General features: G+C 42.4%; 1 protein-coding gene across 1 annotated transcript in view; it reads left to right on the top strand.

Annotated features, from left to right (window-relative positions):
• Positions 1-4,827, top strand: part of LOC147666164 (collagen alpha-6(VI) chain-like) — a 72,523-nt gene extending 67,696 nt beyond the window's left edge. The window contains exon 8 of the mRNA XM_086949252.1: positions 3,019-4,827. Coding sequence (XP_086805378.1) covers positions 3,019-3,191 — 173 coding nt within the window. The 3' untranslated portion in view covers positions 3,192-4,827. The remainder of the gene's footprint in view (positions 1-3,018) is intronic.
• Positions 4,828-15,770: the final 10,943 nt, after the last annotated feature.

Here is a 15,770-nt window from a genome sequence, read left to right as displayed (position 1 = left end):
CCACGCTTTTGATATATTGTGAGAGCAGTCAATTTCCACCGGTTGGAATTATATGTCTGGTGGTCTTAGTGCAGGGATCTGAATGATACAACCTTCTATCCTTTCCAAATATTGAGTGGATACAAACTCTAGGGAACCTGCCATTGCCCAACTTAAATCACAGGTAAAATGCATATTTCCCCAGCCACACAAGGGTAAAACATATGCTAAATGAATCACATTCTAAACTACAGAATTCTACTGGGTGGCCCACATTATTGCACACAAGCATAAACAGATGCAAACAACACAATTGAAAAAGATGGGTGACAGAGATTCAATATGATAGAAAATGTGGGGAAATAATTAACTGGTTATATGCAAACTGTAGATATATATAACTCAGAAAATGCATGCCCTTAGTGTTACAACAATCAAACCTTTTATGGATAAATGGTGAAATCTCCCTGTGTCTTCCTGATAAAAATAATTTGGTAGAAATGAATAGTGAATAATCCGTTAGGTTTGACCGCATCGATCTTCTAGTGCCAATAGCCTGTACAGGTATTCACTGCCTTGCTGGAAAAGCTACTTGCACAAATTCACTGTTTAAAAAATCTATTATTCAAAGTCGGTAGCACTGAACAAGGTTAAGATTCCCTACAGAGCTTTGATTAAAGTAAAACATGTAGACTGTAGGAGAATAAGTAAGCAAAAATGAACAGCATTAACTGCCTAAATGAAGTTGGAAAAATAAAATAGAATGTGAGGAGTTTCTCTACTACAAAGTTTCGGCACATTTTTAAAGACACCAGCTATAAAATGGCCTTTGCTGCTTTGGCTGAGTGAAGCCATGGCTGTACTTGAGTACACGTTGTGCCTGTCTGTTTGTGCATAGGGTAACTATATGAGGGAGATAAACCCTTAATGTAAAGATACAAGTAAACTGGCTTTAAGTATGTAAAAGGCATGACCTGAATATAAGTAGAGTTTGGGGAAATAGTAGCTAGCTGGAGTAGGATAGAAATATTTAAAATTAATTTTGATGTAGCTCCAATGTGCTACAGATTAATTTTAGAGAGATGCTAGCACTTTTTAACTTATTGAATTCTTGTGTTTTCACTCATATTGGCAGACACACCCTAGATATCCTTTGTTATTAATTAAGCAATTTAGGTACAGCAATACTACTTAATGCAGACTCTTGGTCAGATTACTTTGCGATACCATTTTACTGGTCGCATTTCTCCTATCGAGAACCTCTTCTCAATCCCATGTTTGAAGGTCACAGAAATTGAACGATTTGCACTGCATTGCGTTACTCTGGATTTATCAAGCCATGCAGGGCCACGCAAAGTGATTACATTGATAAATCCGACTTAGGTTCTGCATCGCCCTTGCTCCCTATTGCATGGCGCAAGGGCCACACAAAACCTTCATAAATATGCCCCTTAATTGTAAGAGGTCTGAAGCCATTTTATCAGCATTTTTATTTAAAACTCTCTGTTTGGTCTATTAGACCCACAACTTACCCCTCTATCACAGTGGTTTGTGTTCTATGGGCCTAATCGCTGCCTTTACCCTGAACCTTGTTTTTGATAACTGTTCTGCCGAGGCTCCATTAAAACTAAAGCATTTTTAGTAGCTGCAGCTAAGCATTAGTATACCTTCCTGATAGCCCTAATGATAGCAAACGTCCCTATTTAAATTCAGGAAGAAGCTACAGACATGTTTATCCTTGCTTTTCATCTTAAGATATGCCTCATTCATTACTAGTCTAGGGTCTTTCGAACTGTAGGTTCTAGTATCATGATGCCTTTTGGTGAACTGCTGCGCTTTAAAGGTAACCTAGATAAGAAATTTTTAAAAATAATGGCAGAAAATAGGGGACAGATTTTTTGCCTGCAGGGGACATATTTTCAAATCAGAATTTGAATCTTCCAGCATCTCTGATCAGACTTAATTAAGTCATGACTATAATTAACCCATTTTCAATGTTCCACAACAAGTACCCAGAATAATTATTCCCTTACATATTGGGCTGTATTTGATATTGCTGCATGGAACTGAATATTTAGGTCAAAATATATCCACCTACTATGGAAAACGTCATTATAAAAGGTTCCAATGAAACAATTTTAAAGAACATTAACAGATCCTGAGTAAATAAAAATGGTGGGGTAGCAATTGACTCAGGTAATGTAATGGTATATTTATATAGCGTGACTGTCACTCCGAGGAGCATCTTGGTGCTGAGACAGAAACCAAAGGTGGAAACAATAGAGCTGGTTTACTGCTAACGGTAAAGATGGGAGAACAGATCAGAGTTTTGCAGAGAGTGTCCGGTGCACCAAAGATCCAGGTTTTTAGTGACTTCCTAAACAGGGACTCAGATATAATCTGGCGAAGTTGTGGGGGAAGTTTATTCCATGCCTTTGAACCTAAAACTGTGAGCGATTTTCCTCCCTTTGACACCAATCTGAAGGCAGGTATTTTCAACAGATTGGCATTTGCTGATCTTAAACTTCGGGAGGGAAAATAGTGCCCTAAAACAGTTTGAAGATATTGGGGGCCCGAAGAGTGGAAGGCCCTAAAAGTGATGATAAGGACCTTGAACAGGACGCGTTTGTGAATTGGTAGCCAGTGTAGAATATCTAGCGCCTTTGTTGCGGACGACTGTATTAAAATGTAAACTAATAAATAAGTTTTACAAATATCAAAAGTAGATTTTTTTGTGGAAATATGACAGTTATATTCATTAATACCAATAGGTCGTCTTCTCCTGTGATTAATTTACAAAACAACCTGTAAAATTAGGATTTATCAATATATATGATTATATGATATGAAATATAATAATGTACAACTAATCTAGTTGTATTTGCATGTTCCATATTTAACACAAAAGCATCTTATAAAGATTACTCACTTACTAAATGAAATTGTGTTGTATGGTTAATATTTAACACAACAGCATTATACAAAGGTTACATTCACAGTAAATTATAATAAAATAATATCTGTCCTTGATCTCTGCAGATGCATGTGCTGTGGCCCAAGATGAAGGAAGTTGTCAGGAGTACAGCCTGAAGTGGTCCTACAACAAAGTGGAGAAAAAATGTGACCAGTTCTGGTATGGAGGCTGCGGAGGCAACTCGAACCGCTTTGAAACTCAGGAGGCCTGCGAAGCCATGTGCCTCGCTTCATCCTAGCGTTACACTTGCGCCTTACCACAATGCGACAACTTACCAGCATAGCTGTCACTGAAGCATTGATGTACCCAACAAATGAAATGGGTGTTGTTCTCAAAACTGTGTACTCCGGCTTTGGTGCACTAGCACTTATTGGGAAGTACTTCCACGCTCCCATAAAACTACCGGATGCCATGACTGAACTGATGCCAAAATAAGACGTGGAGTAGACAGTATTTCGTGTGTTGTCATTGATTACACACTGCATTTCTTTTGCTAATGATGGATTCATTATTATTTTACATAGGAAGAACAATGTTTACCTTACTTGGTGATGGTATTTTTATCTAACAATTGAGGCAACAAAAACATGAACTTCAATTGTGTTGCCTTCAATGCCAAGAATGTGCACTTTCTGCAGTAGCTGTCATTTACTGAAAATGAATTAATACCTCAAACATACAGCATAGTGAAAAGTTTAAGATGTAGACCTTAATTTCAAAATTATTTCACTTCTGTAAAATGGGTAAATAAATTCTTTATGTAATTTCCTGTCATCATAATGAAATGATGGCAAAGGATAGGATATCCAGTGGCACGATAGACACTAGTGTATATGGGACAGGTCAGGTATTTTTTTATGTTTTCTAGCAATTTACAGTTGTGTCTATTCAAAGAAAGGGAGCTTAGTGATGGACATAACGTTCCTAATAAATGGTGCTTGTTACAGCCATTCGCCGACCAGAAACGGATGTAACCACTTTTTTGTCAAATTGTACTCTGTCTTTTTTTATTGTTAAAAAAAATCGGAGAAAAACAAGTTTTTTTATTGCAGTGAATTTTTTTGTGCATTGAACAAATGCTTCTCAGTGGTCCTATACCATTTTCCTAATTTCTAGCCACTCAGACTCACAAAAAGTATTATTTAAAATAATTAGATAACTCTTTCTATTTTGATATCCTTTCCTCAATCTGAGTTATGTGGACTATCACTCAATCATGAGTCTGTATAGCGCGGCTACTCATCCGTGAGGGTCTCATGGCGCTGAGAGGGAGGGGCAGGGGTAGATGGGGTGCTGCTGATCCGTCTGGGTGTGGAGGTTCAGTCGAAGACACAGGTCATGAGGTCCTTCCTCAATTGGGTCAACAACGCGGATTGCCTATGGTGGAGAGGCAGGGTATTGTTTACCTAACGTCTTCTGGTATTCAAGGCCCTTGCATATTTAACATTGTTTTGTATGACCTCTTCATAAAGTTAAAGATGGCCCAATATTTTCAGATGGGATACAATCCGGATTGGATACAATTTTGAAATATAGAGATCATTTTGCTCTTCCCAAACCTTATAGCAAAGGTGTCCACTACTGGTATAGAAGGTCAGGATCACTGCCAAATTTTCAGGATTTACAAATAGCATACATTAAAATGTAATTAATCAAAATGGAAATAATTTACATAGTCAGGGTTTATCATCATTAGCTTATGATGGAAACCCATGTTGTACTACATTTTTATTGGCGCTGAAAGAAGTTGACCCAAAAATGTTTAAAATGTGAGCCATCATGCTGTGATTAGTCTTTGATCAATGTAACATGCTCATTGCAGTGAGGATCGATGTTGTTTTACCTATTTGAATAAAGTCATCTTGTCTACAACACAGGGGATGTTATAGTGTTGTGCATAGAGGGAAGAGAGTGTGTTGTTTTTAGAACCCCATTCTGGAGACACGTTTGTCTCAGAACACTTGGCAAACATCTTAGTAAATACATTATATTCACCCTGGTGAATGCCACTAACATCTGTAAATATGCACTATTCTATTTTTATATTCAGTACACATTTTATTTCTTTCCTCTTCAGCACTCTTCATGCTTGTTTTGTACGTAGGAGTCCTCCGGCACTCCATCTTTCTCTGTACAATCTCTGGACTTCCCTCCATACCACCAGGGGCGGCTCCTTCATGTGGGAGGAGGAACGTCGCCCCACTGCTTTCTCGCAGTGTGAGAAGCAATAATATGAAATGGTATAAAAAACATTTTATGGTACTGCTTCTCGTACTGTGAGAAAGCAGAAGGGTTTGGTTGGGGGCGGCGGGTTGGTGGGTGGTCCAGCAACAGGGGAGGAGTGGCAAGCCCAATGTTGCGGGACCTGACTGTTTGGTCGGCCCGCTGGAGCCAACCAAACCAGTCATGCGCACTCCGCCATTTTCTCCATGTAGGCTGCATGTAACCTACATGGAGAAAATGGCCTCCCCATAGGCGCCTGGCTGGGCGCCGTCCCCACCAATCACAAAGCTGCCATTGCAGTGTTGTAATTGGCTTGGGGGAGGGGAGGGAGGCTGCCTGCTGTCTGCTTCCCGCGAGGAGCAGAGAAGACACGGAACCGGATCGGGCAGCTTAAAGTAAGTTATTCTTTTTATAATTAAAACTATCCCCCCCACCCGCGAGTCTTGCCGGCCACGACTGCATACCACTGATCTTCACTCCTATTTGCTCCTTTTTCCTATTTAGGTCGAACCAGCGTATGTGCGGTCTACTGAAAGCCCTATTGTGGCTTATTAAGAACTTAGAGGGACTTGAAGCCCATCATTGCTTACTGTTAGTTGGGTTTCCTTATCAGTCATATTAGCCTGGTTCTTAATAGTTTCCCAGATTATCAGTCTTGTTTGTCCCACCTGTGGAGCATTACCACTTTACCATGTCTGTTTGGCTGGTGCCTGTGCTCAATGCCAGTGAACTAAATATTTCTTTTTATGTAAGCACTAACAGAGAGTGCATGTGCTTTTGAGCTGTGTCCCTTATGTACTTCTCTAGCCCCTCGTGCTGCTACCTGTCCCCATTCGCTGCTTCCCGCCCCAGTCTCTGCTGTATGACCATGTGCTTCTCCGTGTGGAATTGGCCTCTATCCTTCCCTGTTTTGCTTCCGTGCCCCGTACCTTCCTGAGTTGGTTTCATGTCCCCTGCCTTCGCCCACTTTTCTTCCGTGTACCCCATCCTCCCCTGTGTTGCTTACAACCTCACTGTTGCTTCGCCCCTATTGCTTCTACCTCCCTTTGCTTCCAATCCCCTTCCCACTTTAGAAACATTTTAAACACACTTTTTGCATTTTGATTTTATTTACCAACATAAAACAAATAAAGGACGATTCGGTAGGCTTGCCTACAAATTGACTTAGGTGGTTGCATAAAAGGCTTTTCTTTGTTTGGCTTTAGCCGTGCTGCACAGCATCAGGGATGCGATGCAGCATATCTAAAAAAACATTGGCAAGGCCAATGGGACACAAAAACAAGGCCTAGTGGCTTTGCCAATGCTAGTTAAGGCAGTACAGGCAAGACTGTCTCGAACTACTCCTCCTCTTTGGCCTATTCCCTTGCCTCTCTCTTCCATCCTTGTATTTCCTCCATTTTCCTCTCGCCCGTATTCATTTTCTGTTCCTTTTATTTTCCTTAATGTCCCCACCCACCTACATTTTCTCCATCCTGCCTACATTTCTCCTAACCTCTGGTGTGATTCCTGTCCAGATCACAGTACAAATAGAAAGCAGACAATTGCAACCCTTTTTCAACAATCCTATTTTGTTCTTCTTCTTTGTTACACCCTCTTGCCAAGACAGGATGCCACCGGACACGGTCTCCATACAAGCCAGCAATCTGCTCACAAATGCACTTTTACACTAAGGATACCTCTGGTATGACCTCAATACTAGCCTGGGATTTCTCCTATATGGGCATATAGGTGGTCCCCTCTACTTGAGGCCATCTCCTTTAATCTTCACTTCCCGACACGGACGTATCACGCTCACAGCGTATGTAATATCTCAGTTTACTTGTCGAGAGTTCAGCAACTTTAGCTATGCCCTGAAGAAGCCAATGTCTGGGCGAAACGCGTTGTCTGTTTATTTCTAAATATCAAGCATACCTGAAATAAAGAATCACAAAGGCTACTACAACAACGTCTACTCATTGTTTTTTAACTGGCATTATTACTTTGCCTATCTGTTTTCAGTATATGTTGCCTCTCATACCCCCCGTGCATGCGTCTTTATTATTTCTGTAAGTCCTAATTATTTAGGAATTGTGAGAACTTTTCTTTATATGACAGATTAGATCCAGAGTCATACATATTTTTGACAATATGTGTTATCATTTAAATAGATACACTCCAAAATCAAGTTTCTCCATTTTCAACTCAATATCATATTGCCATCCATAAAGCACAATAGCAACAAACCCACCTTCTGCATATACGGTTGACTCTATCATGCAACCACAAATCAACACTTTGTTTACCCCTGCGTTTGTTATGTTCCCATTTTAATACAAAACTTTCTCCAGCGCAGTTCATTATTTTGCTAATTATCACCTCCTTGTTTAAAGAAATATGCCATTTATACAACCCACCGGGCAGCATTTGCCTACCCGGACATTTGGCTTCACAAGCCAATCATATTGCCCTTGGTATACCCATATTTAGTTTCCGTTATACAGCTCAATGCATTCTGACATTTGTAGAACCAATTGCCATCAATGAAAGAAATGGATTGCAAAGGCTGAACTCACTGACACAGAGTCTTTTGTGACTTGAAAATGTCTGTTGTTCATAAACACTGGCACTGTGTAAGCGCACACACACAGGCATTTGTTTTCTTTAAAGTTTTAAAAACATGGCTGCTACGTCCACCCGCCATCCTTATCATACTGCTCCAAGGAAGCGGCAACACCTGAAGTGAGCATTGCAGCAGGCAGATTCTGCCACAGTGAGGGTGCCTGAAACAGGGGCAGATATGCGTGCCAGGGAGCCTGTGTTGAAAAGGCGTCCTGAAGTGCGGCCTGTAGGGTCTAGCTGCCTGCCATTCCAGGGCTCGGGGATCATCGCTGGGGGATGGGTCGACTACTACAGGCACTGTGGACCGATAGGCTGTAGATGGGTGCGGCGAGCGTGGCAGACCCTCTGGAGCCTGCGGGTCACCACTGAAGAAGAGAAGGCCAGAGCAGATGGCATGAGCGGCATTGCCATGGCAGGCTTAAGAACTGGACTTGTTGGGGCCCTTGGGTTGCTGGTGTCACACAGCGGGTTGTGGCATGGCCTGCAGCTCACTCCACTGCCTTCCTGGTGTCCCTTGTTATACAGCGGGACTTCCTAAACACTTACCTGCAACATGGGGAGTCCTGCAAGGGGCCACCTCACTGGTCTGTAGGCTGGAGGCATTCCTCTCCTTGGGGTCAAATTCTTGTTCTCTGTAATTTATTCTTCCCAGAATTCATAGGGAAAAGTTTTTATTTAACCAGTCCATCATAGATTCTCTATTGTGTATTCCTGCCAGCATTTCCCAATCCATCATGGTGACCTTGCTTCTTCCTCTATGTCACTTGCTATTTTTGGGTATATAAGGAGCAGAAATGTCTTTCTCCTTGCATTTCAACACTCCTCACTCCTGCTGGTGTGTCTTCACTCCTTCTGGTCTTTCTTTACTCCTGCTGGTGTTTATTCGCTCCTGCTGGTGTCTCTTCACTCATTCATGCTGGTGAGTCTTCTTGTTGTTGTTTTCCTTCCGAACCCTTTTATTCCTCTGGTTCTTGGCATTCCACTAGCCTTGCCTGCGCTTTCTGTGCCGTGCTTCCATCTTGGTCTTCTACCATAAGTACCAGTCCTCGTCAACCTCCTGGATGTCTCCAATTGCCATCAGAGGATTTTTCCCTTCTGGGTTTTTTCTCTAGGGGGCTCCTTCTGGAGGGCACTATCTGCTTAGATGTTCCATTGTCCGTTGCATCATGGCTATTAGAAGGGAAGGGGGAGGAAGGCGGCCCTGCTCAATGTCCCCTGTGGTGCTGAATGAGACGATTGTGGGAGGTATGTGTGCCTGGCGGTTATGGAACAGCCCCTTCCATTCCCCCATGGTATGGGTTAGAGTGTCCCTACTGCACAATGATGAGACTGGACTTGCTCCCCATATGTTCTGTTTGCCTGAAAAATTTAAAGTAGATCGGTAGCCCCTGATGCCACCCAGAATGACTTGCTCTTGGACACTGTGTGTATCTTCTATGTATATGGGAGGAATCAAAGAGATGAAAGCGCCTACAGATCTAGTAGCTAACGTACAGGAGAGTGAAGAGGAAGGGGAGATTTGCAAAGTAAAGGGGAAAGAAGGTATGTATAACAAAACACAATTAATGGAAAGGAAACATAGATGTTACAGGTGTGGCAGCAGCAATCACTTAGCCAACAATATCCAATGCCCAGCTAGGAGTGTGACTTGTAAGAAATTCAATAGAAGGGGGCACTTCACAAGGGTGAGAGAGGGGAGTGGTAAAGGTGGGGCGTGTATCAAAGAAGTTAAATGTCTCACCCCTAATGAAAATAAATATGTCTTCCAAGTAAAAAACATGATGGGGGTATTAACGTTATCTATTCCAAATGCGAAGTACTGCTCAATAGTAAGGCTGTCACCATGTATGCAGATTCCTGTTCACTTGTTACCCTTCTCAGGCATACAGAGTTTGTGAGCATGGACGGGCAGGGGGGCATCAAGTTCATGAAACCATATATCTCACCCACAGGCTATACCAAGGAGCCCATACCCCTGGTTGGGATGATAGAAATGCACATTGAGTTCAAGGGGAGGAGCACTGTGGGGAAGGTCTACATTGTGGAAACATGGTCTAACCTATTGGAATAGAAAGACCAGTTAGGGATAATCCTTGATCCTAATAACCAAGACCAGGTGGTTTTGACGGATTTCATCCTATCCGGGACCAGCATATGCAAGGAGTTCCCCAAATTGTTTTATACTAAACTAGGTCTTCTTCATGATTTCCAGCACAAGATCAAACTCAAAACAAATACCAGACACACCGTGCACAAGTTACGCCCAGTGCCACATTTGATGAAGTAACCCCTAGAGAAGGAATTGAACAGGTTATGTAGCATGGATCTCATACAACCCATTGACAAGTCTGAGTGGCTGGCACCCATTGTGATCCCATCCAAGGCCAACGGAGAAGGGATTAGTCTATGCATGGACCTGCAGAGTCTCAATGAAAGCATCCGGGTCGAAAGGTACCCTCTACCTAACATAAATTAAATGCTGAGTACCAGGGCCAGGTGAAGTTCCTTAGTGTAATCGATCTCTCAGTGGCCTACCACCAAGTTAAGTTGATCTCCACCCGGACTCTAGACCTCACACAGCATTCATAACCCCACAGGGAGCTTACATTTTCAAAAGAATGCCATTTGGTCCAGCATCGGCTTCAGCGTTTTTTCAGAAGATCATGCACCAAGTCCTGAAGGATATGGATATCACCATGTGTTTTCAGGACGACATGCTGGTATATGGACGGACCGCCAAAATCCACAACCAAACTCTCAAAGACGTTTTCAAGAGGTTGATGGATGTTGGGTTGACTGTGCAGGAATTCAAGTGCCAGATCCGTGTGACTTCGCTGGACTATCTTGTACACTCCATTTCCGAACATGGGTTCAAGCCAAAGAACAATTTGCCGAGTCTGTGAGAGATGCCCCATACCCCAAGAACACGAACAAGTTAAAATCCTTTCTGGGGTTACTAGAGTACTTGGCCAAGTACATCAAGAACTTCTAAAGGGAAGTGCGAACAACTGCGGGCCTGTTAAAAAAGGACAAGGAGTTTGATTGACAGGAACAACTTAAGTGCGCGGTCAATGCTTTAAAGGATGACGTTATCAATTCCTCAGACTTAGGTACTTTCGATCCAAGGAAGAAAACCATCCTCACCACCGACGCGTCCAACAAAGGCCTGGCACCTACCTTGTCTCAAAGGGACCGCAAGGAGGAAAAGATAATCGTTTTTGCTTCACGTTGCCTGACCAAAGCCGAGAGTAATTATTCTGTTATCGAGAAGGAAGCCCTGGCGTGCTTCTGGGTGGTGAAACACTTTAAGTTCTTTCTGTGAGGTTTGAATTTCACACTGACCACAGGATACTGCCCAGCCTTTAGAGGAGTGGCCCACGGAGCCAAATCATGCAATACCTTGCAAGATTTTAAGTTGGAACATTGCAGGAATTAGGTCTAAAAGAAATGATTATATTTGGCTGGATTTTTTAAAACAACATGACATTATTGCCTTGCAGGAAACGTGGGATACATCTAAGAATTTTAGCCTGGATGGCTATATATGTTTTGTTGTTCCTGCCACATTAGGGACTGTGGGTAGATCGAAAGGAGGCTTGATCCTCTTTTTCTCGTTAAAGTTGAAAGGTTCCCTAACAATGTTGGAGTCAGGCTATAGTAGTATCTCAATTGTCAAGTGGGCTATGCCAAATTTGGCTAATATTTTATTGATTAACTTCTATAATGCCAGAGAGAGTGAGTTTATTAACCAACACTTGGTCTCCCTGGATTGTTTTTTGTCAGAATATAAATTAAAATATAACACTGCATTCGATATCATCCTTCTGGGTGATTTTAATATTCATCCGTGTAGCTGGGACTGTTATATAGAGGATCACCAGGGGCTTCCCTGCTCTGTGGTACCACATTTTGAACAAGTAGGCAGGGAGAGGCCCTGGAGGACCTCCTAGCTAACATGAATCTTTTTGTGTCTGGTATTAGCGATGGGGAAGAGAGGGTCCCTACATTTAAAGGCATAGAGACAGGAACTGTCATTGATTATATATTTTTGTCTTCTTGTGTTTTATCTAGGGTCGTGTCGTATAAAGTTGTAACCTCTGTGTTCAGTGACCATAACCCGGTTATCCTGGAGGTAGACTTAGTAGAAGCTACTGGATATAGGGACAGTGTGATTCTGGATGTTAGCCACCTGACTACAAAAGACCAAGGTAGAAGGCTTAAATGGTCCAAGGTGGTCCCTGAAGCCTTTTTTGAGGATTTCTTTAACAAGGTCGATGTGAATCTGGCCATATGTTTGGATAGTTCTGCCCCGAGCACGGAGATAATTGGTGCTTATGTCTCCATCTGTAGTCAGATTGCTAATGACCTAAAAGTTAAAACTAAAATAAGATCTATCCAGCAATAAAGATGGTTCAATAGCAATTGTTCTAAAGCTTATGGAGTGGTGTGGCTCTCTGGTTAGAGGCGGCAGACCCAGGAGCAGAGGACGGCCCGGGACCAGGGTTTAATTCCCGACACGGCAGGGTTGTGGACCAGGGTCAGCGGAGTCGATAATTCTCACCTCGGTGCCTACTCTAACCAGGGATCACACTCGGCAACTCTGGGCATTAGCTTGCCTCATCTCCACAACAGCCCCCCACATACGCCGGGAATGACTGGTTTCACCTTGGAGATACCCAGTAGGGACCATCTCACAGGGAAAGCCAGGACGGGTTCCCCAGCGGTTTATTCGCGCCAGGATACTCCGGTAGTAATTGAGCGTGGTATAAAACAGCATATAACATATGGTGCCCTTCTTAAAGCATTGAAGAAAAGACCAAGAAATAGGGAGTATGTTGCTATCCTGAGGAGGACATATAAAATGGCTATTGATAAGCGCAAACCGGAGATTAAAGATGAGGCGTGGAACAATCTCCTATCATCTGAAGTCCTGAATTATAGATTCTGGGCAACTATTAATCATCTTTTTTTTTCGGGGCAAGAGAACACAACCCTGGATTGCGTCATTCCGGATGACCAATGGCTCTCACATTTTAGGGGGATTTATGATAATGAGGGCCTTGCTTCTCCGGAAGATGACAATATTTTTAAACAGCCTTTCGCTCCTATAACTTTTGAAGTGGCTGAAGTAGAAAGAGCAATTCTGGAAATGTCATAAAACAAAGCCCCAGGCCCGGACGGGGTCCCGGCGGACCTTTACGGAAATTTTCCCAAATTCTGGGCTAAGATTTTAACTAATGTTTATAATGCCTCAAGTTTAAATGGGTTTCCTGCATCCTGGGCTACATCCGTTATTATCCTAGTTTTTAAAAGAGGGCAGAGAGGGGACCCCTCGTGCTATAGACCAATACCCCTGATAGACTCAGCAATAAAAATTCTGGGTACAGTCATCTTGTACAAACTTAGGGATTGGTTAGAGAGCAGGGGGGTCCTCTCTAATCTTCAATGCGCCTTTAGGGAGAAGAGAAGCACCCTAGATCAGAGCCTGAACTTACAGCTTCTGATTAGTAAATACACAGTAGCCAAGGAAGGGTCCCTTTACATGGGTTTTATGGACCTTTCCTCGGCCTTTAATCTGGTTAATCGGGCTAAACTTTGGTCAATTTTGTTGGATATAGGCATTGACCCACCTTTGGTCAATTTTTTAGCTGTTTTACTCCGGGGTCTTTTAGTGTCAGTCAGGGTTACATGGGATGGTAGATGCACAAGTCACTTTAGTTCTAAGAGGGGCATCAGGCAAGGATGTATTCTGGCCCCCCTCCTTTTTACTTTATATATTAACGCCCCGGAGAAGTCCTTAGGGGGGGCCTCTTTCGATGTCCCACGTATAGGAGTATCAGCAATTCCGGTTCTCCTACACGCGGATGACGCTGTTTTACTGGCCCGTACTGGCCTTGGTCTCCAGAGGCGGTTGGGCTCCTTTGGGGATGTCATGGGGTCTCTGGACTTGAAAGTGAATACTAAGAAGTCACATGTCATGGTGGTAGGGAAACATTGTAGGAAACTTAAGCTAAAATCCTTTTTTTGCAATGGTCTGGAGGTAACAAGGGTGCCCGTTTTTACATATTTAGCGGTCCTCTTCGATGATAGAGGGACCTGGGGTCCCCAACAGAAGCTTAAAAGTAATGCCAGGTTTACCTCAGCACTCATGAGTTTTGCTGAGCGGCTGGGGGCGAGAACAATGGAGGCCCTTTTGAAAATCTATAAATCTAAATGACTGGCTATAGCTACATATGGCTCCTCTTTAGGGGGCTATACATCGCACAATAGGATTCAACTTACGGAAAATAAGTTTTTAAGATCTCTTCCAGTTGTGCCTCAGTCTACCCCAACTTTTTCATTACATACGGAACTAGGGTTAGGATATGTTACGGACCAGTTAAAAGTTGCCCCTCTGATCTGTTGGGTTAAGACTTGGCTAAATCAAGAAATTACATTGAACCATCAGATCCTAGGTGATTGTGCATCCATGTATAAAGCTAACAGGGTTCCCTTGCTTGTATATGTAAGATCAATGTTCATAAGATTAGAGCGCCCCAAGATTTACTCATCAGCGGATTGCATTAAAAGGGAGGACGTAAGCTGGACAAGGACTAGTTTTTTAAATATGTTAACAATGGAACGTGAGGAGCAGGAGCTAAAGAAACCGTGTGTAAAGGCCAATTATGTGCTATTAACTACTCCCTCACTTGAGCCGTATTTATTAATAGTAACTAGAACTTTTCACCGCCAGCTTTTGATTAGATTCCGATTTAATTTAATTCATTTAACCCTTGCGATTTTCCTACGTGCTACAAACCTGAAAATTGTAACCCATGTCAGTGTGACTATTTTTCTACACAGGACACTTTGCACTTTACTATGTTTTGTGAGTTCTACTCTGACATTCGGAAAACATTTATAGTACCAATTTTAAGAGAGGCGGGTTTTTTACAAGTTAGGCCCACTCTCACTTACTTACAGATGTTAAGTAGTACACGCAACATCTTCTGTGTGGCTAGCTTTTTGGTGGCTTCCGTTCAGAACAAATCTAAAAGATCAGACACCCATAATAATCCTGTCTGATTTTATCTGCTTTTTAAAAATGTTTTTATGGGTATTCATTGTACACTGTTTACTGATTGTCAATATTTACTGTACATATATGAAATGTTTGTAATCATGCCTTTTATGATTTTAAATAATCGAATAAAGTGTCTGACTGACTGACACACTGACCACAAGCCCCTCACATACATGTTTACTGTGAAAGGCATGGAACACTGTACGCCACAAATTTGCAAATGGATACTGGGCCTGGAAAACTTCTGTTTCAAAGTGGAATATGTTCCAATGGTCGAGAACAAAATTGCTGATGTAGTATCCATAACACCGTTACATAGTTACAAGGGGAACCACAAGAGGAGAGGCTAGACAGTCCTATCATGGCCATGACAGACCCTGCTCTAACAAAAGAAGAATGGGAGAGAAACATGGAAGAGGATAAAGTGTTCGGTAGGCTAATGGAGATAAGGGTCAAAGGGTGGCCCAACAAGAGCAACGATCTCGAAGAAAAAATCACAGACTTATAATAGTGCTTCCTGTAGGACTGAGGAATAGGATTGTTGACTTGGCCCATAGCATGACAAAACCCAGAATTAGAGTAAATTTCTGATTTCCCAAGATGAGTGCCATGGTAAAACAAAAGGTGAAGGATTGTCTTTGTTGCGCCAAAAGTGATAAATCCAAGTCCACCCACAAAGCCCCGGTGTACCCTGTCGTGGTGCCTTCCAAATCATGGAGTAAACTTGCCGTGGACATAATTGGGCCCATGGATTTCCTAGGCATGTACAACAAATTCATGCTGGTGTTGGTGGACTATACATCTCACTGGATAACGCAAACATTTGACCATTGCACGAACACTAAAATGGTCCTAGACTTTCTCAAGGATGTTTTCACAAAGGATGGAATATCATCAACTCTGATCACCCACAAGGATTGCAGTTCACATCAC

The sequence above is a fragment of the Lissotriton vulgaris genome, unplaced genomic scaffold (assembly GCF_964263255.1).
Source record: "Lissotriton vulgaris unplaced genomic scaffold, aLisVul1.2 SCAFFOLD_3786, whole genome shotgun sequence".
NCBI lineage: Eukaryota > Metazoa > Chordata > Amphibia > Caudata > Salamandridae > Lissotriton > Lissotriton vulgaris.
Note: the sequence above shows the minus strand (reverse complement) of the source record. Positions and strands in the feature narration are given on the sequence as shown.